The following is a 21,673-nucleotide window of genomic DNA, read 5'->3' as shown; positions in this document are numbered from 1 at the left end:
CTGCCAAAAAACGGGATCTTCGTGCTCGGGTTTAACTCATGACCCCAGCTGCGGAATAGCCATTTCAGAGGTGAGTTGAGACTCGGCGGAGTGCTGTTTGAGGCATTGCGTTTGGGAACTTGTTGATTGGCTGTGATTACCCAAATGGCAATGCCCGTTGGTGGAGGTTGTTTTAGCGCCATAATCTTCAGTAACAACCTGAGCCAATTGACTGACCAGCGCCAATTCACACAAGACAAGCTTAGTGAAGGCGTCTAACAGCTTCTGATATTCTTAGAAACTCTATATGGTAGTTTGCTTTTTGAGTTGATGTATAAAATCTTCGTGACTTGCCCTGCACGTATAATTGCCTCGCCCAGCCATCAGACCATCGTCCAGTGCCTGCTTGATTGTCGAATCCGACGGGCAGTGCTTTGACAACTGATCATGGGCGATTGTCACCAGTGCGATAGCAAATCAGACGTGAATCACTCAAACCCGTTGGCTTCATCCGGTCCGATTTGAAATACTCCTAAGGACTACACAGTCTGTAAGGCCGTCAGAGAAAAAAGTTATGAAAAAAAAAAATTGAAAAAAAGGGGGAAATGCAGCTCATTCTCATCAGAGCAAAGCTCCGTGGCTTTTGACAGCCAGCAACAAATCCTGATGAACGGCTGTCTAGCTAGTGGGATGAGTTTTCCGCAAAAAGCATTTGTGCCATCAAGTTTTATATGAGGGTTGATGGTCAGGTTCGTTGAAAGATATCATTCCCGCAACGCTTGTCGTAGGAACCACTGAGCTTGTATAACTACTAACAGCATTCACTAGCAGATGGTGATATCAAGTCCAAACACGACATCTCACAAAGCATTGAGTATGTCGAATGCAGCTCTATTTGGTGCCTTGTTGAGTTTACATAGTTAGACTTTGTTGAAAATCTGACGATGAATATGTATATACTATATCGTACCGTTGACTGATTGTCGTGGGGATCGTAAGGGTATGATCCATGGTAGCATTACACAAAACACCAATCAAGCTACGATCCAACAATAACGCGGTATTGAAAGCTTAACATATTATTCGGCAAAGCAATTCGCCAAGGTGGGAGGTCTTCGCACTGATTGCGTATATATGTAAGCAATTGATTTTATCTAGTTGTTAATAACGGTTCAATCTGGGCTGTTATGCTGCCTCAGTGAATTCAAATCTTTGTGTGGCCTTCTGATCGGAGATGCGAAATCAGTCAAAGGTTGTGTGCGATTTTACAATGACCGTTTAGACTGTCCTTAAGCTCGGCCGATGAAAATCTGATGGTGTGTCGATATATAGCCATGATAGTGCTCGACAATCTGGAGAAAGAAGAGTATTGTAGTTAACTTACCTCCTCAAGTAGTCTCGGCTGCTCCACCATCGCCTTTTCTCATGTAGTGCGGCCCTTGCTATGGGCAAGAGCGATAGCCTGCCCCTGCAGCTGTTCAGGCCAAGAGAGAGGTGGAGAATTGACAAAAGCGGAAACGGCTTTTTTGCTTAGCCTAGCGTCTGAAAAAGCCTGCGCTTCCGCAGCTTCAATTGCAAGCCCTTGTCAAAGTTTGCAGCTGTACTGTACGGATTACTGCGGTAAGTAGAGAAATGCACGGCAGGGGCTGCGGCAGGCGCTATTGCACACGTCGACTTCCTACAATAATATAATAAATAAACTTCTTCTTTTCAGCATCTCCTGCAGTTCCATCATCGACCCAAGCCAAAACAAAACAAAACAAAACCTTCGGACTTCATCAGTGTGGTTGTCCACAACATTAATTCTACCGTTTCCTTTGGTCTCCAAGTGAAAGGGCAACTTCTTTTGATCCCCAGGGAATAATTTCGGCAATTCATGTTGCGTTTGTCGTCCAGAGGTGGAAAGTGATTGAATTGGTCGTCTCTTGAGAACCTGCTCATTTTGCAACCCCCAACCTCATTCACCACTTCTAGTGAATCTTGATGCGACTGGCAATATTGCTCTGACCTTCATCCTTTCACCACTCTTGCACATTGAATCTTGACTCGTAACCATCCGAGTTTCTGTTATTCTTGACGCGACGATTTTCTACTTGATCTGACTGGACATTTCTGCGCATCGCATGCCATTTGCATTGTCACCTGCAACCTCGCATTCGCCTAGCATTTGCATACATACTTCACTCTGAACAAGGAATTCAGAATCGACCTTTGTCTGCATCTGACTGATCGTTGCGTCGTCGGCTGCCTTGATTCTTGCCGCCCAGCCCAGCGCACTCTCCAAGACTGAAAATAATCGGCGACTGCAAGTCACATCACATCGCATCACATCGCATTGCAAGAACAACCATGGCCGAGGCTAATAGGAGTATCGAGTCAATCCTGGCTGCACTTGGTAGGTCTGCCCATCTTCACGATCCAATTCCACGCCCTAGCTTTTGATGTAAACGTGGCAACTGACCAAACCTCGCAACCTCTCAGCAGCACAGCGACCTCCCACAACCTCGACGCCGAACCCTGCTCAGCCGCAGCCGCCCTACCAGCAGACACCGACACCTGGTGCATACCCGCCTGGTATGCCATCTGGAGTATCACCTTACGGCGCAGGAGCATATTCACTCCCGCAGCCTTCCTCCAGCGGTAACTTTGATCTGAGTGCTATCAAACCCGTCAATTCTGGAACTGTCAGTATTGCCGATGCTATTGCCCAAGCAAAGGCCTTCGCAGCTGAGAAGGGCGCTTCGCCGTATGATATGTCACGCGCACCTCCTACATACCAATCGCATGATCCTCGCGCTGGTGAGGCTAGGCACTATAGATCTCGCTCGCGCTCACCGTCTGGCCGTGACGCATATCGTGACAACTTCAATCCGTACCGAGATGAGCGACGTAATGACAGCCGTGGAAACTATGGTCATAATCGTTCTGTGTCTCCTGGTGCCAATAGAGGCCGTGGCGCCTATGGCTCTCCCCATGGTAACAATGGCAGGGGCGGCGATGATGATACTGAGACCATCCAAATAGAATCGAGCCTAGTTGGTCTGATCATTGGTAGACAGGGCGAGAACCTCCGTCGTGTTGAGTCTTCAACGGGCTGCCGCGTGCAGTTCATCACTGGTCCTGATAACCAGGGTCCCTACCGTCAGTGCAGAATAACTGGTCCCCGTGCAAGCCGTGCCGAGGCCAAGGAAGCCATCAACAAGATCATTGAAGATTCCGGTATGGGCGCAGTATCTCGGGCTGATAACCCGCATGGTGGTAGCCGCAGTACTCCTGCTCCTGCTCCCGCTCCGCTCCGCGAGGGTGAAGATGTCATGCAAATCATGGTGCCTGATCGAACTGTTGGCCTCATTATTGGTCGTGGTGGTGAGACTATCCGTGATCTGCAGGAACGCAGTGGCTGCCATATCAACATTACGAGTGAGTCCAAGAGTGTCAACGGTCTCCGGCCCGTCAACCTCATTGGTACACGAGAAGCAGCTGCCCAAGCCAAAGAGCAAATCATGGAGATTGTGGACAGTGACAGCCGCCAAAATAACAATGGCGCTGCCGCTGCCCCCAGCAAGCCTGACCGTGCCCCCAAGAATGATTTCGGCCAAGGCGGTCGAGGCCATGCTCCCGCTGGTGGTGATGATAAGATCAATGATGCAATCTTTGTACCCTCTGAAGCTGTTGGCATGATCATCGGTAAGGGCGGAGAGACCATTCGCGAAATGCAAAACACCACTGGCTGTAAGATCAACGTTTCTCAGTCATCTGGCCCTGGTGAGACAGAACGAGAAATCGGATTGGTAGGCTCCCATGATGCTATCAGTAGAGCAAAGCGTGCCATTGAAGACAAGGTTGAGGCAGTGGTAAGTGCACTATGAACGTACGCAATGTATCGCTTTGACTGACTAGACCTGTAGCGTCAGAAGAACAGTGGAGGCGGCGGTGGTGGTGGTGGTGGTGGTCGTGGCGGCCGTGGAGGAGGCCACACCCAAGGTCGCCGTGACTACGACAACCCCAGTTATTCCCAGGGCGGCCACAGCCAGCCCAATCCTGTCGCTGCTGGCCAACCTCCGGCAGCAGCTAATGGCGGCGCTGACCCCTATGCAGCCTGTAAGTTCACCAAACGATTTCAAATTTCTGGTCATCTTACTGATGTGTCTTCAGATGGCGGTTACCAGAACTACATTGCCCTTTGGTACCAGGCTCTGGCTGCACAAGGTCAAACTGGCGGCGAAATGCCTAAGCCCCCTGGCGGCGCATAAACTCCTGACGGTGATGATCCGAATCCATGTCCATAGAGTATAATAAGGACCGGACTCCTACTCGTCTGGCACATATAATGCTTGGTGCAACCAGATTGCGGGTTCATGTTTTTCCGTTTCTCTTCATATCGGACCGAGATCACTGGCCATAGGGACTGAGCGGCGTCTTGGCTTGTACAGTACGGATACTTCTTTCTTCTATACCCATTGAATGCCGAACGTGTACTCATTGGTCGGGCACGGTGTAATGCAATTCTCAAGGAAGGGGGCAGATATGAGTCCCGGGATAGTACTCGATCTGTATACTTGTATAGTTCTTGGGAAAAGGATGGTTGCGAAAAAGTTGCTCATAGCTAATTGATTTTTCTTTCTGCTACGACTTAAATCGAGGTACAACTGCAATATTTGCCGGTAATGCTTTGTGTACAATCACGGCCCACTGTGCCAAGTCATTGATCTCATTCTCGTTGCCACGGCCCCTTACCAAACCCCAGTTGTGTTGAATCATGGCCTCTGAATATGTACCGGATGTTAAAACTCCCCTCAAATGCTTTTTCTTTGCGTCCCATTCACACGCTCCTCCAACTTACCCCTCAACATAATTATTTACACGCTCAGATCATCGCCCCAGACCTCCTTCGCAATTTCTACCTCGAGACGGATCTTAGCCCACTGTTCGTCCTCGCTCAACTCATTGCCCTCCATGGTGCTGCTGAAGCCGCACTGGTGGCTCAAGCACAATTGCTTCAGACCTCTCGGGCAGAACTCGGCGGCCTCGTGAAGCCTCTTGATGATCTCGGCCTTATCGTCGAGCTTGGCCACCTTGGAGCTCATGACGCCCAGCACGACGATCTTGTTCTCGGGCAGGTGGCGCAGGGGCGAGAAGTCACCAGAGCGCGCGTCGTCGTACTCGAGGAAGTAGACGTCGACGTCGAGGTCCTTGAACAGCACCTCGGCCACGGGCTCATACCCGCCCTGGGCGAACCACTGCGACCGGTGGTTGCCACGGCACAGGTGGATGCCGATGGCCATGTCCTTGGGCCGCTTCTCGATCGCCTTGTTGATCAGGGCCGCGTACTGCTTCGCCAGCACGTTGGCGTCGCCGTGCCGCTTCTCGGCCTCGGCCCGCATGCCTGGATCGCACAGGTACGCCAGGTTCGTGTCATCGAGCTGCACGAACCGCGTGCCCGCTGCGTACAGGTCTGCCAGCTCCTCCTGGTAGACACGCGCGAGGTCGTCGAAGAAGGGTTCGAGCGTGGGGTAGGCCTCCTCGGAGATGGTCTCGCGGGAGTTGCGGAAGTGGATCATGGTCGGGGAGGGGATGGCGACTTTGGTGGTGACCTTGCCCTTGGCGCCGGCGGCCTCGATCTGCGACTCCAGGTAGTTGAAGTCGTTGACCTGGATGGGCTCGGGGTGCGAGATCTTGTCGACGACGACGAGCTTGGGCGGCATGACGCCGCCGTGGGACTGGTTGGTCGACTGCATGGCGCCGCGCTTCTCGACGCCTCCCAGATTCACCAGGTAGTCGATGTGGAACCACTCGCGCCTGAATTCGCCGTCGGTCACGGCGCGGAGGCCGGATGCGATCTGCTTCTTCACGACATCGGCGATGTACTTATCCTCCAACTCCTTCAAGGCCTCCTTGGACACTTCACCGCTGGCCACCTTCTCACGGGTAGCAAGAATCTCTCGTGGCCGGAGCAGAGAGCCGACCTGGTCGGCGCGGTATACACCTGTGGGAAGAGACATTATCGTTGAGGTGCTTCAGCTGATATCTCTACACTGGTAGACGGCATATGGGTATCAAGAAAGGAAGACGTCAGAAGGACCGTGAGAGAAAATAATACCCAGCCACCATCCCAGTCAACAGCGACTTCGCTGCCATGAGGGGTTCAGGGTCTTTCAACATTTCATCAAACCCCACTTGCTTGACGGTAAGCTCGAAGATTAATCTGCCGTCTAAACTCGAGATCCACAGGTCTGACGGCCCGCGGCTAAAGGGATAGCGACGTGATGATGCTTTGCTGACACACGCTGCCGTACTCGATTGAGCAAGGAGATTTGTCAGGGGACTGAGTCGACCGTATGATCATACAGACACATGGCGCCCCCTTCTAGGTTTCTGCAGCAGATCAACACCCTTCCTGCAGCCTGCAGCCCCCGTCAGCCATGCCATGCATGGCTCACTTAGCGACGAAAAGAACGGCAGACATTGGATTGGATAGTCCACTGTCCGATATCCAAAGCGGTCCCATAGTCTTGGGTCTTCAGCCGGATCGCGGGGTCTGGCCTCGAAGATGCATATTATTAGTGGGGTGGTGCTCCATGCTCGTGCGTCGCCGCAAACGCCAGCGGGTGCAAGTATTGCCGCGACGGCAATTAAATAGGGATTTCGAAGGCTCCCAGCAAGTAGAGCTACATAGCACTTGAATTTAGGGTGGCTACTACAACACACAATGACAGTATTGGCTCCATGCCTAAATACTTAATCTACTGTAGTGCTCGAATCTCGTGAAATGTGAATCTGATATATAGTATGGGATGTGTTCTTTGGGGGAGAGGGGGGTTGTATCTTTTTCTGCTGTTTTGGCTTTTTTGTTCTTGGCCTTGGCTGCAAATTATCTATAAGTGAGCAAAGCAACTGCTTGCTGGGTGTATACAGATAGCCCCCTGGTATTGGTCTCTCCGACACCTGCCAACGGATTTTAGAGTGGTTGTCTGATACTCGTGGTCCCTCGTCATAAGGTTTTTTGGTGACGTCTTGTGCTTATCGATAATTACAATAGATCAGTGTATAGCAGCACCCAAAACATTGTTGGCCCGCTTATGTCTTAGATGATCTATTCGCAATGTTCTTATGCAAGGACGACGAGAAATAGTTCGGTCAGGACTGGCTGTCGATCTCGAAAGTGCGAGATACCTCAACGCCATGGCTATCTACATTAAGTGTTGAAGTGTAGTGACGACGGATTGTGAGGTCTAGCTTGCGCCAAGTTGGCTGCATTGACGTAGCGTCGGTCCTCAGACCGCCGTAGAATAACTCAACCAGAGCCGAGTATCAAATCTAGGTTTCCGGACTCATGGTCGAGAATGGTTAAATATCTAGACAAATAAACAAGTATTTCCTGGCTTCGGGCTTCGATTTCCCTCGAGATACAGCAGCATCTGGACACAATAGTCGTTACCACGTCCGCCTTGGCACACCGTCCATTGGCTATCCTAAACTCCGCATCCTCCCAAGGATTGGACAGCTTCGCAACTCATCTATCATCAAGAACCATCATAAACCTCAACGTTCAGCCTGAAACATTTGCGGGCATTTCGTTCTGTGCATTCTGTTTGAGGCGTGCATTTATTGGGGCCATAGTCGCCATGTCAAGCGCAAACCAACTCTTCCTCTTGGCGGACCACATCAAGCTCTCACTTCTCGAGCGACAACGAGCAAAGAGCCTCAACCTCGACGCCGAGTCCAACGATGGCCACATTTCACGGTCGCTCGACCAATTTCGCGATGGCCTAGAGGCCCTAGTCAAGGAGCAGAGGCGGCTGGAGGAGGCCGGGGACGAAGACGGCGCCCTGACGATAGGCGACAACTTGCCCGAGCTGCAGCAGCAATACAAGGACCTGCAATCGCAGTTCCACGGCTTCTCGTCACCGGGCGCCGAATCCACGCTCACGCACCCCAACGACCCGGCCCTCGCCGCCGACTTTGCACACGCCAACACCTTGTCGCATAACAAAGACGGCAGCCCTGATGCGTCGGCGTCGGCTTCGGCATCTTCGGCACTCCGGCCAAACGGCGTCCAGCGCAACAATTCCAAGATGGTCCGGTTCTCCGACAACCCATCATCGTCGAACGATGACGCGCGGGACCCGGATCTGGAGGCGCAGCTCTTTGGCTCCCGGTACAGGGACAACCCGAGCGACGACAGCGCTGGCTACCGGGACGAGATCGACTCGCAGAACATGAACAACCAGCAGATCCACGCGTACCACCAGCAGATCCTGGACCAGCAGGACGCGCAGCTCGACGCCCTGGGCGACTCCATCTCCCGGCAGCGGGAGCTCAGCATGCAGATCGGCGACGAGCTGGACGACCAGGTTGCCATGCTCGACGAGGTCGACGTCCAGGTCGACCGGCATCAGGGTCGCCTGGACCGCGCCAAGAGGAGGGTGGACAAGATTGCCAGGACGGCGGGCGACAACAAGCAGCTGGTGGCTATCATCGTCTTGATCGTGGTATTGGTCTTGCTTATTGCGTTGTTGAAGTAGACCTTGAGTTCGCAGGCCGAGGAGAACTACGGTATGTTCGCTCGCCTGTCGCTTCACATCACCTGAACGGGGCGCCGTAAAGCAGTGGTATTGTGCCTAGTTCCCCGAGTTTCTGGGGCGGCTGTAGAGGAAGACCAAGCATGTTCAAGTAAATTGCATCTCTGTTAGGCGTTTGGGAGTTGTCTGAGCACCGGGTTCTCGGAAGATATTATAAGCTGCTCGACATCAAGTCGGTGGTGGTACTAGCATGTGTATAGTCACTGATCATGGTTTTTGGTTGCGCCGTATACATGGAAAGATTTGTGTATGATTTGTATGTGAGAGAATTTAGAAGAGCAAGTGTTTCCAAGTGTCGATCTCTTTTCGCAAGATACTGGGAATTTCCACATTTGAAATGCTCAATTTGTGCATGAGGAGCGAACGCCGCCCCGGCATTTACTATGTTGGTTGCAAATACCAAGATAAAACTGCTCAAGGGTATCGCTTAAAATTTGTATAACTTTCTTCTCTCGAGGTTGAAGCACTGCGCTGGCATAGTCATGACGGATGTGATTTCTTGTGGCCAAGCATATTCGGCGCATCTGACCAGAAGTGAGCCTGACTCTCTTCTCAGGACAACTCGGCGTTGTTGATCCGTTTCCCGTCGAAGCTAACACAGCCATATGAAAGTGATCACTTGTTTTAGCTCACTCTTATTTCGAAGTACATCACTCAGCTTCGGTTGTACCTTTGAAAATACATTTCGATTGGCAAGCGATATTATCCAGTGGCTCAATATATATACACGCAAAAACAAGACCTGCTATCTCAGACCATTCGGCTTTCGTGGAGCCTGCCGCCCTAACTCCGACCCGTGACTATACACGAGCTCGTTCCGACGCTGCTAGTTCGCATATGAAAGGATGGTATCTCTGCCTTTTTACAAACCATCACGCATGCTCGTGCCCTTCTTGTGGGTCTCCTCAGCGGTTGCCTTGGTGCGGTCTTGAAGGCTCTTGATGTCCTCATCTCCGCTGCGGTCCGCCTTGATGGCTTCCTCGGCATTGGAGGCCAGCTCAGGCTTCCAGTGGCCCTGACCATCCTTTTGCTTCTTGAGGAGGTCCTGCTTGTGGCGCTCCGAGGAGTTGGAGTCTTCTTGCCTCTCGTCTTAACAGTGTACACAGGTCAGCAGTGGAATATCTATAACCCCTCGAGCACGTCGGCAGGCATGGGGAAGCGAAGCAGATGGGGAGACATACGGAGGGTGTCCTCCTTGTGTCTCAAGGCAGCGGTAGTGGCGATGCTTCGCGAAACAATGGTCTGTCGGCTTGCCAGAGCGGCGGCGGGGCGGAAAGCCGAGAGGAAGGTGCGGGAGGCCATTATGATGATATGTGGGAGGTTACTAGTAGTGTCGAAGGTATGACTTTCTTTGTTATCTCGTAGTGTAAGGCAAGCTGACTCAATGGCTCGGGATAGAGGCTGTTGATGTAAATTTCACGATGTCTGTAGACGCTTTGGAATTTGTAGCTTCTTCCGTGGTTTTGGCCTATGAACTGCCCTGAGGGACAAAACAAGTGCTGTCCATTGGACGGGCTTGCCGTGACGTCACTATTATTTACTATGCACTGGACGATCGGATTGTGACAGCATAGTTCCCCACAAAGAGCCGCCATGGCTGGCATAGTGCCGCATTGACCATGGGTTGGGGACAATTATCCTCGGTAGTCAGAATCAAATATCGGTTTCCCTGATCGGTTTCTTCCAATGATGGAATCTACCATTGTGGTTGACACATTGACTATGCTTGAGCCCGTAACCACTTTTCGATAGCGTGTTTATTTGGCTCAGTGGTATCGATGGCCTGCCAAGCGACACAAAACCTTGTGCAATAGCCCTCATCCTCGTCAGCATACATAACTCTATGCACACGATAAATCCTGAGCTATCATAACTCTGTTGATGGATATTCTGCATTGGAGCTATCCTGACAAACGTCCTATACACAAGAATTTGATAATCGAGGCAGAGAGCACGAGTCCTTGTGTTTATTGGATATTGCTCCGTAGTTCCTTGATGGTCAAAGATAGCGCAACATGCTGCCGTACATCACTACTTGCGCATCGTGTCGTTGTCAGCTCCACGAACTGCAGTGCCAATATTTTGAGAACCGCACTGATATCTAGTGCGAGCTTGTGGACCTCTTCGAACATACAAATAAGCCGATCGACATATACCGTTTGACGATATCCGAAAATGTTACAATGGACTGTTTAAGCTGATACCCATTGATGGCCAATTGAAGGGTAGCATTGGGAGGCCATATCCATGTCCAACTTGGCACAGCGCGCGTCTCAACATCTCAACTCCTTACCCCATAAACGCCAAACGGCGTGCATTTCAGCCTCAAGAAACTTCATGCTTCATCTCATGTTTCGTACTTGTCTGGATTCATTTTGGCATACTGCACTCAGATCACCCTTTGATCTTCAACCTGTATCACTGAGCCCGCAACCGGATCAGCGGCATAGTCGTCATTGGTTGGGCTTCTATTCTGCGGACAGCTTCGGTCCTTATCGAGATGAGGGCATGACAGGGTGCCATCTCATAAAGTTTTATAAGCTTAGTTTGACGTGTCCAGCGGTTGGTGAGCTCCGCGATACATCGGTTGCTCCGCGATGCATTATATATAAGTTGGATGTAAGATTATCCACACCTTAATTTCAAGTTGGATCATCAGTCATCTCTGCCTCTTAGCCTTCGTTCGTTCCATTCGTTCCATTCGTCGATCTGTGATCGGGTTGCATTCTTTTCGTTATATTGGTCACAGGTCTGGTCATTCTTTATTGGTAATATCACAAAATGGTGTCCACAGCTTTCCTTGGAGCATTCCTTCTTGTGGCCAGCGCAAGCTCTGTCTTCGCGACACCCGTGATACCTGGATACTCAGAACATGTCGAGATCCTAGCCATGCGTGCTTCGAGCACGGTCGACCCCAACGCAGTGACAGGCGTGGATTGCACAAACCCCAGCGTGTAGGTGCTCATAGATAATCCCAACGATGTCGATACCCTGGATTACTGACGATTCGCAGGGATATTGTGTTCCACGATCAAAATGTAGCAGAGCTGGGTATCTGCGGCGGCATCGCAGGTGCCATTACGAAATGCGGAGGCGCACCACAAAGCACAACAGGCGAGTCGGGAACGGCTCTCTTCACCCTCAAGGCTGCGACGAGCGGTGCTACCATCAATATCTCCAAGGGCCGCTGGGAAGGTTGCATTCGTGCTGCGAGGGCAGTTTGTCCCACGGGCAGTATCAGTGGAACTTGTGTCGGGGGTGCATCGACTGGAAATGTTGATTTCACTCTCGACAACCCATGAGATGTTTGGCTGCGTTGGTGTCCGGGTGAAAATGAAAATGGGCAGCCATTGGATGAGAACTTATGACGAGAATGCGTTTCAGCACATAATTACTTATGTCAAGGCCTCTCACTCAATCACGGGAACAACTCAAAATATTTTGAAGTCGCCTCTCATAGTGCTGGTGTATGGCTTTATGACCATCTTACGAGTACTTTGGCCTTGGTTTCAGGTCAAAATATCAAAATATCAAAATGATCTCCATGATGACTTATTAGAGCATACTGTATAACTGGTGGAAGTGTTCGAATGTTACAAAGATTCTGCCGAGTTGGCTCAGCCCAAAGACCTCGTATGTTACGTCAAGCGCTGTGTTTTCTGTATGCTGCCGTACCTTGTTGTACACGGTCGTGCGGTGTGGTAGGCTCACCAACGAAACTGTAACCAAGAGATCCTATGAATACAATCGTTTGAATTTCACAGGGACCCACGCCGAGTATAAAGCTGTAGCCTACATACGGTTCTTCTTTTCGGCAAAAGAAAATAGATTCTTAGGGCACCAACTGAAATGTATGATCGACTTGTCGCAAATATATGGGTTCAATTGTGGGAAATACGATATAACTCCAGCCATCGTACGGATGGGCTCCGATCAGCCCTCACAAAACATTATCCAATTAACAAGTCCAATGATGAGCGATTGTTATCGCTCACAGAGACTAATATTTTCTCAAATGTTTAATCAGAGCAACATGACGTTTACATTGTGGCCGCCGAGCAGATCGGTCGGCAATAAACGGTGCGGACAGCCGTGCTTCGGGATGGTGAGCAATTGGAGCTGGATTGCGTGCTCGCCAACTCCAACTGGGATACCCCTCGCCAATGCCTCGCACCAGAGCACTGCAGCACCCAAAATCGGAAGGCAGACAAGCGGGAGAGATGTATCGGATCCAGTATGGTGTGAATGATGCAATTTAGTGTGACGGAAGAAATGGCTCGAGATTTCAACGAAGAATGCAAATCCTATTGCTATTTTAACCCTCCCTCTGTCCTTCTCTTCTCTATGCATTAGCTGTTCTGTATACTAAGCCAAACTCCTATACGTTTCCAACCCAACCTTACCCAAAATGGCACCGACTGCAGTAGACTACGAGCCCGAGTCTGGCTACATTCAAAAGCTCAAATCTGAAATCAAGAATGTGAACAAGAATGTCTTCCCGGATGGGTTTAAGACGACAGGTAAGCCTTATGACGTGAAAAAAATAATTTGGAAGAGCAAGCATTGACGGCGATAGGTCAACATCCTCCCAAATACGATCAGCTCTACCCATATAGTGCTTTCCCCAAGCGCGTTGAGGGGCCCACTGTCTGGCAACCTGAAGACTATTCCAACAACCCTGAGCGATGGGTCCACCAATTTTCTGAAGAGGAAATCGCTGAGCTTTCCGCTGCAGCGGACAGATTTCAGGAGCTCAACCTGCCGTTGACCGGTATCAGCAAGGACAACTTCCCGCTGCCAGGCCTAGCAACGTCCTTAGCCTCGATCCGCCGGGAGCTGTTGAACGGCAAGGGTTTCATTCTTTACAAAGGATTTCCCACGGAACAATGGGGAAGCCACAAGTCGGCTGTGGCCTACATGGGTCTTGGTGCCTACATTGGCTACCCTGTATCACAAAATGGAAGGGGCCACATCCTTGGACACGTGAAGGACCTCGGCGACGACAGCACACAGATCGACAAAGTCCGTATTTACAGAACAAATGCTCGCCAGTTCTTCCACGCCGACGACTCGGATGTTGTCGGTCTGCTGTGCCTTTCCACGGCTGAGTTCGGCGGAGAGTCTGACGTGTCTTCGATCCACGCTGTTTGGAACATTCTTCAAGAAGAGCGACCGGACATCGCCGAGCTGCTCACCAAGCCCGTCTGGTACTTCGACCGCAAGGGTGAGGTTTCTGAGGGCGAGGACCCGTATATCCGGACTGCCGTCTTCTACCTCGAGCCAGAGGACCCGGCCAACCCCGAGCGCGAGCAGCGGGTGTACTGCAAGTGGGACCCTTACTTCGTCCGCAGCTTAAAGAGATTCTCCGATGCAGGAGTGATCCCACCGCTGTCGCCAGAGCAAGTTGAGGCTACCCAGCTCCTGGAGGACACCTGCAACAGGGTGAGACTGCACATGGTTTTAGAGGTCGGCGACATTCAGTTCGTGGCCAACACGCACACGCTACATGCCAGGACAGCATACAGGGACTGGAGCCCTGACTCTGGCAAGCCTAGACGCCACCTGATGAGACTGTGGTTGAGCGTCCCGGAGGAAGAGGGTGGCTGGAGGTTGCCGTTCTGGGACACCAATGAGAAGAAGAGAGGAGGAATCCAGGTGGACGACACACCGCCTGTTGCTAGGCTCGATGCTGACTAGATACCGCAGGCCGGGGTCATGAGCAGAGTAGTTGATTTTTGAGCGAAACAATATATCCGTATAGTTGTAAAAGTTTAGACTTATACATATTCATTTTCAAAAAGAAAAACAAGAAAAGAAGAGCAAGTTTGTGAGATAAATTACCAGAGGCTTGAGACGGGGATTGGCCATTTGACACTCCAAGATCGACAGGTTGAGAAGTCAGAGAGGGCTTGCAATGCTCGGGTTCAGATATGTGGTGTTTCCGTAAAATGCCGTGATTCAATAAGTTATATGCAAGTGAGTCAGGGTCGTATCTGGCGCCGTACCTTGCGTACAAGCCAGACGACTGCTCAATGTCAAAAGCACTATGCAGTGATTAACCATGTACTGTAATTGGGTGCCTGGCACTGTATGTAGTGGGCTAGCCACCAGCAAACCCACTGTAGGTTGGGGTCAAGTGCTAAACTCCATTTGACAGCCTCGGGCACCAGTGACGACAGGCTGCGAGGCTGCCGTCCAGAGGCCCAGAGCTTCCAAGTACGATGCGGACGTCGCAAAAGACCATGCTAATGAGTTAGGCGGCCATATTGCCCAGTTAGTGATCATGGCTCTGTTAATGGTCAGTGAAGTTCCTTGTAGCCATTCGAGACGACCGCCTCGCCCCAGGGCTCACGTACTGACTTGACTGCACATAGTGGAAAGCGTTCGACTTCTTCGAAGTAAGCCCGGTCAAGCTTGGCGACGACGAGACGCGGTCCTTCTTCGAGAGAAACGAGATATCCAGCGTATGCTCCGGCTCCGACAGCCTATTCCTTGGAAGTTTCGATGGATATGTGCGCATCGTTGGCGCAAGCTGGAAGGTCGTTCGGAGCTTCCACGCCCACGAGACGGGACGAATCACACACATGCGCCAGGTTGAGGGGACGAGCTTGTTGGTTACCGTCGCCGAGGATCTGAGCAATGAGCCAGTCTTGAAGGTCTGGGCCCTGGACAAGCCCGTCAAGAAGACGGGGTTGCCCACTTGCCTAAGCACGTTAAATATCAACAATGGCCGAAAACAGTTCCCAGTATCCGCGTTTACCGCATTGGATGACCTGTCGCAACTTGCTGTCGGCTTCGCCAACGGCTCCGTAACTCTCATACGCGGCGACCTAATACATGACCGAGGGACGAAACAGCGGATAGTGCACGAATCAGAAGAGCCGGTGACGGGCGTTGAGTTCATATCGGAAGCCAAGGTGACCACTCTGTTTGTCGCGACGACAGCGCGCTTATTGAAGGTTGTCGTCACCGGAAGAGGCCAAGGTCAACCTCCGAGAACGGTCGAGGACTCGGGTTGCGCAGTCGGATGCATGACACTGAACAAGAAGACGGGTGATATCATCGTGGTCAGGGACGATGCTGTGTACTACTACAACCTGGATGGCAGAGGACTGTGTTTCGCAAATGATGGCACGACAACGTTGGCCGAAACATATCAAAACTACGTTGCCCTCGTTTCACCCCCTGCATCTCCATCGGCTGGTAACTCGGGCGTCGGGCGACGCTTTGGTGGTGGCAGTACGGAGGCTCTGTTCAGTGCCTCAACTTTTACCATGATCGATCCAACACTCCAGATCGTCGCCCACAACGAGACTATGATCTCTAAAGTACAGGCCTTGTTTGAGATCTGGGGAGACTTGTTCATTCTGACTCAAGATGGAAAGGTAAATCACTGATATCTGTGCTTATGTGCCTGGACTGGCTAATGCATGAGCAGGTCAACCGATATCACGAGAAATCTCTCCAACAACGGCTCGACCTTCTCTACCAGCGCAACTTGTACCCACTTGCGATCAGTGTAGCCAAGAAGGTCGGCTTGGACGAACAACAACAGAATATTATATTCCGGAAATACGGCGATCACTTGTACCAAAAAGGTGATTATGAAGGTGCCATGGCTCAATATATCCAAGCCATTGACAACACTGAACCTTCCCAAGTCATTCGCAAGGTATTGAAATCAACCCAGCCTCATGGGTAACGGATTGCTGACTCTCTACAGTATCTCGACACACAAAGGATACATAATCTCATTCAGTATTTGGAGCAGCTACACGAACACCACAAAGCGACTGCTGACCACACGACGCTACTTCTGAATTGTTATGCAAAGCTGAAAGATGTGGAAAAGCTCGAAAAGTTCATCAAGTCGGAAGGTGACCTCAAATTTGATACCGATACAGCAATTGCTATGTGCAGACAAGGTGGTTACTACGAGCAGGCAGCTTACTTGGCAACGAAGCATGGCGAGAATGAATTGGTAGTCGACATTCTCATCGAAGACTCGAAGAACTATAATGACGCACTCAATTTCATATGGCATCTTGAGCCAGAAGCGGTAAGGACAAGAACTCCTTTGCATAAAAGTGCTCTACTGATGAAAGCAGGCATACCCAGCTCTTATGAAATATGCACGAGTGCTACTTGAGCATTGCCCATCAGATACAACACAGTTATTCATCGACTATTACACGGGAAAATACAAACCAAAGATCCAGATCACAACAGTTGAAGAAGCTCCAATACATTCAACTGGTGCGCTTGGGAATGCGCTCGGAGGACTGGCGGCGGGCACTTCCAACGCCGTTCAGAATCTTACGAACCTTTTGCCTCTTCCCTATATGAATACCTCCTCGATTTCCAGCACTCCAGACCCAGGAAGTAAGGGCCAAAGCACGACAACGCAGAACGACCTTTCTTCCGCGACACTAGATCCAGATCTGATTGAGCCGCCAAAATATACACCACCAACACCACGGACAGCATTTTCGTCGTTCATCGATCACTCTGATGAGTTTATCATATTCCTCGAAGCATATCTAGAAGAAGAATCTCTGAAAGACTCAGATAAGTCGGACATATATACGACTCTTTTCGAGATGTACCTTCACAAAGCTAGCGAAAAGAAGGGCGAGGACCGCGAAGAGTGGGAGCGAAAGGCAAAACAGCTCATATCGGAACGGGACCTACCTATCGAAAACTCAAATGTCTTGCTCTTGTCACACCTTTCGGACTTCAGAGATGGCACCACGTTGGTCAAAGAGCAGTCCGGCCTTCTGTTCGACATATTCCGCTCTTACACTAGCGCCAAGGATACTCGAGGAACGATCAAAGCCCTACGCAAGTATGGACCTGAGGAGCCGCAACTCTACCCTGCGGCGCTGGCATATTTCACCTCCGATACTAAGGTCCTCGAAGAGGCTGGTCCGGAGGAGCTCGCAAATGTACTGCGACGAATCGATGAAGACAGCTTGATGGCTCCATTGCAGGTTATTCAAACACTGGGGGCCAATGCAGTAGCAACGATGGGTATGATTAAGCCCTATTTGCAAGAAACCATATCCCGGGAGCGCCGAGAGATTGCGGCCAACCGCCGGCAGATCAATTCTTTCCGTAAAGAGACAGAGCAAAAGCGCATCGAGATTGCTGAGCTGGGAACCAAGCCCGCTGTCTTGAAACCACAACGTTGTCCTGGGTGTGGCGGACTTTTGGATTTGCCAGTGGTTCATTTCCTCTGCAAACACAGTTTCCACCAGCGATGTCTCAAGCAAAGCGGAGATGGCACCGAGACCGAGTGTCCTCTTTGTGCAAGCAGTAATATGGCAGTACGCGCTATGAAGCGCAGCCAAGAGGAGAGAGCGGACAGGCATGACTTGTTCAAAGACGCACTTGACAAAGGGAAGGGGGACGAGAGATTCAAAACCGTGGCGCAGTGGTTTGGTCAGGGTGTTATGGGTGCTGGGGTCAGCGTTCCGGAATAGATCGCATGAGGATACGTTACAAAGCACAATCGCATTTTCAGCTATCTTGTCGTCTCCCATGAAAGGATGAAGTATAATCAGATATAACGGCAAACATATCATTAAACAATGATGCAGTATCTCGTTGTAAAACGTGATAACCAAGCCAACAGGGTGTAGCGGCACCAATTCCGCGCTGGCGTCCGTTATGGTCCAGAAGGGTATAGCCAGCTGAAATGGAAATCAATACTTGTGTCTTGGCACCGCGAGGACTGCCCAACAACGAGGTCAGGCTTAGCCGCATGGCCAATCCTGCATGCTAAACAATGACAGCTCTCCAATGAAGTTCTCTGAGCTCTAATGCTTGATTGTCCGGCCGTTCCACGTGAATGCGGCTGAGTATTATGTGGGAGGGCGCCAACACCACATGGCTATATGGGGATGTGATCGTCTTCCAAACTAATTGTATCTTATTCTCTTAGTTTTCTATACTTGAACTTCAAGAATCAATCTGAAGGTCAGTTCAGCGGGTATTATTGACCATCAGTCAGCGGGGCCCCTAAGTAGAGTGATTTGTGTAAGGATCAAACAATGGACAACCCACCACCAATCCCGCCTCGGCCCCCAGGATATGAGCTGAGGACACCAGCAAATCCGCGTCTCCCTCCACGGCTGAGCCCACAACAGCAAGGACGGCCACAGCAGAACCAGCAACCCCCGCGTAACCAGAGACCTGCTCAAGCACAGCCTAGCCAATGGTCTACGCTGTATTACCCTGATGGCTCTCCGACGCCGCTGTTCGACCAGCTCATGGCTGCCATTTTCCCCCATCTAGATCCGCAGGGGACTGGGTATATACGTCCGGAAGTGCTTTCGATCTTCCTGACCCTGAATCAGTTCCAGCCGGATGAGGATCTTTGTACGTATTTTTCTCCATCTTGATTACTGCCCATCCACTACCGATCCTTTGGTCACGAGGTGGTCAAATGGGGTGGGATATATGGGGCGAGGCATAATCCAGAGGGACTACATGAGCTAATAACGAGGATAGGGAAGTCGAACCTCAAAGGGAACATCATGTTCACGCCCGAGGACATTGCAGATGCCGAACTCAAAGCGGCCTGTGAAGCCTGGCCGTTCGATCACAAAGTAAGTGGGATTCTTCGGCCGGGGCTCGGGTTTTGTGCCGAAAACTTGCGCTATAGTCTACCTCGATCAGGCTGCATGTTGTTCTCTGCTGAAACCTTTTCTTTCTTCCTTCCTCGCTTTTTCTTTCTTTTCTTTCCTTCCGACTTTGTATATCTACCCCAAAAGTGTGAACTTGTCATCTAAAGCAATACGCGAAACCCCCATCCCCTCCTTTCATAAAAAAATAAAAAAAAATAAAAGGCTTATTGTGCCGTGCTGACACCCAGTTCTCATCTTAGGTGGTCGTCCGCAATCCGGGGCGCACACCGCTCCCCTACGGCGGCATGCCGCTCCTGTCGCTCCGCGGGCTGACGGAGATGATGGCCGTGGAGCACGCGGCGGAGCCCGAGCGCGGCCACCGCGCCATCCAGGCCGTCATGACCCGCTACGGGGTCTGGCCGCACCTGGGCCCCTTGCCCCGCGGGTGCCTGCCCGCCGATATGCCGCCCCAGATCCAGAGGCGCGTCGAGCAGGTCCGGGAGAGGAGCATCAGGGCCGCCCAGGAGAAGATGCAAGCCAACCAGACCCGGTTGGCCATAGAGGCCCAGGGCAGACAAAATGCCTTGGACCTGCTCGATCCGCCGTGGGTTAGGAGGGTTTATTATTAGGCGGGAGTATCGGGTTGGAGTAGCAGGGCTGGGATGATCGGGAACTACTCTCAGCTCTCATGTAGGACGGACGGGTGTGCATAGGCGTGAACATGGTGGTCCTTGAGATCACGAATGACTGGAATATAGATACACATCTACGACGGTATAGGTACGACGCCGCACTAACACAATTTCTAATTTCACTTTGGCATTATGCAGCAGTCGTTTTAGACTGGAATCCGGCTGTCACGTGTAACAATCCATATCATCATGCGAATATTACCTGACGTTGGCAAAGGAAGTAAACAAACGTGTACCATTTATCGCTTGACCTCTTATATGGCGATCCGTGGCCAGACGATATGTCATATTTCGCCAACTCCCTACCATCTGTGCCTACCAATCACATCGATGCCTTATTTCAGAAGCCGCGCAAATCCACATGACAGACATTTGGGAAGTGGCAGTTCTGAGAATCCCACTGAAACGGGGACAGCCGGAACGTGGACAATAACCAAAATCATGTTTCTATATTGATGCTTCATCCGGCGAAACCCATCCAGCCATGAAACCATTTGCTCTGACTAGCTCCACTGATTATATATAGTACCGCATAGACATGGCGATATGGATATCAGATTATCAGTGGGGGAAAAGACGCATGTGAGCCGGTCTCTAGAAAAAGCCAAAATCAAAGAACATGGAAACCGTGTGCCCGCATCCCTAGATAAGGTTTGTGTCGCAAAGTCTCGGCAAGAAGGGTCCATAAGAAAAAGAAAGAAAAAAAGAAGGGGTCCAGTTATGAGACAACATATAGCGCGGGAAAGCAAACCAGACTGTGTGATCACTATTTTCTGCCTCGCAGTTATCCTAGCCAGTCACCTAGAGGGAAAGGATACCATGCGACCCTCCTCGACTATCAACCCTCATCCAGAGATGGCAAGGAGTACTGTGTGCGAAAATGACTTGTAGAAACACTGTGGCCAATGCTGCGATTCTTGTACATGATGATTTCGTCATTGTGCGTCAACTCTGTGAGAAGGCAGCACGATCACGGACAGAAAAGTGTGTGGCTGTGTGGGGTAAGTAGGTAAGTTCATGGTCGAAATGCTTGAGAAAAAGAAGATTTGACTGGGAACCCCGAAAAGAAGGGTAGGGTGGTGTGGCTTGATCAAGTCGTATGATCGTGCTGAAACCCCATCAAGTCATAAACCGTCCCTAGGTCATGGAAGGCGCAAAACGGTGTGGCTCGTGTGGTTTCAATGGCCAGCCTTGTTAGGTAAGGAGGCCCTGGAGTACCATCACATGGTAATGTTGCCCTTTCCAAAGCATACGTCAAGACCGTTCTGTTGAGCTACATTCATTGAACAGCGAAACAACCCCTCCCCTCACTTTGAGGCTGTACCAAAAGTGAAGGCATTTTGTTATTCTGTATGTGGAGGAGAGCCTCCGAATTTCTCCGCCTCCGCATGTGTTTTTGCAGGAGGCAGGTAGATAGATCTGGATAAGCAATGCAGGTCGGAACATAATGAGATGACGTGCAGCGCTAGATATTTCCCATTCCTTCCGTACAGCACGAGGGATATTTGGTTAATACTATCATGGTCGCGATGTTGTTCACGAGTGCTCCAGTACCATCACCCGCATGCATTATGCCGGCCAATTATGTGGCAAGGTCTAATATCGGATAGACTCCAGTATGGGCGGTTTGCAGACGTATGAGTGATATTCGATGAATGGAACATTGTGAAGAGGGGTCCAATTTGTGATGTTGTAGTCTATTCATGTGCTGACGCAAAGGACCAATCACAACGGCGCCAGTGTCATTTGTCCGGAGAGAAACGTGCTGTGTTAAAATTAAATGATGGAGGGG

At 50.8% G+C, this 21,673-nt stretch overlaps 8 protein-coding genes across 8 annotated transcripts; 6 read left to right on the top strand and 2 right to left on the bottom strand.

Annotated features, from left to right (window-relative positions):
• The first annotated feature begins 2,124 nt into the window (after window positions 1–2,124).
• On the top strand, window positions 2,125–4,492 carry BKA67DRAFT_154269 (uncharacterized protein). Its single transcript, XM_046095128.1, has 4 exons — window positions 2,125–2,374; window positions 2,461–3,833; window positions 3,888–4,080; window positions 4,135–4,492. Exons 1-4 carry the CDS (start codon window positions 2,329–2,331, stop codon window positions 4,230–4,232), a joined length of 1,710 nt encoding a protein of 569 aa, XP_045960622.1. The 5' UTR covers window positions 2,125–2,328; the 3' UTR covers window positions 4,233–4,492.
• A 346-nt stretch (window positions 4,493–4,838) lies between these two features.
• Window positions 4,839–5,981, bottom strand: BKA67DRAFT_512353 (uncharacterized protein; the record flags this gene model as incomplete). Its single annotated transcript, XM_046097465.1, has 1 exon — window positions 4,839–5,981. The coding sequence occupies one exon, from the start codon at window positions 5,979–5,981 to the stop codon at window positions 4,839–4,841; it is 1,143 nt and encodes a 380-aa protein (XP_045960621.1).
• A 1,623-nt stretch (window positions 5,982–7,604) lies between these two features.
• Window positions 7,605–8,504, top strand: BKA67DRAFT_531659 (SNARE domain-containing protein; the record flags this gene model as incomplete). The annotated part of the gene is made up of 1 exon (XM_046099412.1): window positions 7,605–8,504. One exon carries the CDS (start codon window positions 7,605–7,607, stop codon window positions 8,502–8,504), a length of 900 nt encoding a protein of 299 aa, XP_045960620.1.
• Window positions 8,505–9,294: 790 nt separating this feature from the next.
• BKA67DRAFT_154259 (uncharacterized protein) lies at window positions 9,295–10,083 on the bottom strand. The gene is made up of 2 exons (XM_046095127.1): window positions 9,743–10,083; window positions 9,295–9,650 (listed from the first exon to the last, which is right to left on the bottom strand). The coding sequence occupies exons 1-2, from the start codon at window positions 9,861–9,863 to the stop codon at window positions 9,424–9,426; spliced, it is 348 nt and encodes a 115-aa protein (XP_045960619.1). The 5' UTR covers window positions 9,864–10,083; the 3' UTR covers window positions 9,295–9,423.
• Window positions 10,084–11,033: 950 nt separating this feature from the next.
• On the top strand, window positions 11,034–12,139 carry BKA67DRAFT_154238 (uncharacterized protein). The gene is made up of 2 exons (XM_046095126.1): window positions 11,034–11,515; window positions 11,575–12,139. The coding sequence occupies exons 1-2, from the start codon at window positions 11,343–11,345 to the stop codon at window positions 11,861–11,863; spliced, it is 462 nt and encodes a 153-aa protein (XP_045960618.1). The 5' UTR covers window positions 11,034–11,342; the 3' UTR covers window positions 11,864–12,139.
• Window positions 12,140–13,060: 921 nt separating this feature from the next.
• On the top strand, window positions 13,061–14,596 carry BKA67DRAFT_551770 (uncharacterized protein; the record flags this gene model as incomplete). The annotated part of the gene is made up of 1 exon (XM_046101777.1): window positions 13,061–14,596. A coding segment is annotated over exon 1 (776 nt), but the record flags the coding sequence as incomplete, so codon positions are not given.
• A 26-nt stretch (window positions 14,597–14,622) lies between these two features.
• On the top strand, window positions 14,623–18,043 carry BKA67DRAFT_531655 (vacuolar protein sorting protein-like protein; the record flags this gene model as incomplete). The annotated part of the gene is made up of 6 exons (XM_046099411.1): window positions 14,623–14,649; window positions 14,719–14,859; window positions 14,936–15,946; window positions 16,000–16,233; window positions 16,285–16,620; window positions 16,670–18,043. 6 exons carry the CDS (start codon window positions 14,623–14,625, stop codon window positions 18,041–18,043), a joined length of 3,123 nt encoding a protein of 1,040 aa, XP_045960616.1.
• A 427-nt stretch (window positions 18,044–18,470) lies between these two features.
• Window positions 18,471–20,077, top strand: BKA67DRAFT_154192 (uncharacterized protein). The gene is made up of 3 exons (XM_046095125.1): window positions 18,471–18,941; window positions 19,074–19,171; window positions 19,450–20,077. The coding sequence occupies exons 1-3, from the start codon at window positions 18,614–18,616 to the stop codon at window positions 19,816–19,818; spliced, it is 795 nt and encodes a 264-aa protein (XP_045960615.1). The 5' UTR covers window positions 18,471–18,613; the 3' UTR covers window positions 19,819–20,077.
• The last annotated feature ends 1,596 nt before the right edge of the window (window positions 20,078–21,673 follow it).

This window comes from Truncatella angustata, assembly GCF_020726525.1.
Source record: "Truncatella angustata strain MPI-SDFR-AT-0073 chromosome Unknown BKA67scaffold_2, whole genome shotgun sequence".
NCBI lineage: Eukaryota > Fungi > Ascomycota > Sordariomycetes > Amphisphaeriales > Sporocadaceae > Truncatella > Truncatella angustata.
Note: the sequence above shows the minus strand (reverse complement) of the source record. Positions and strands in the feature narration are given on the sequence as shown.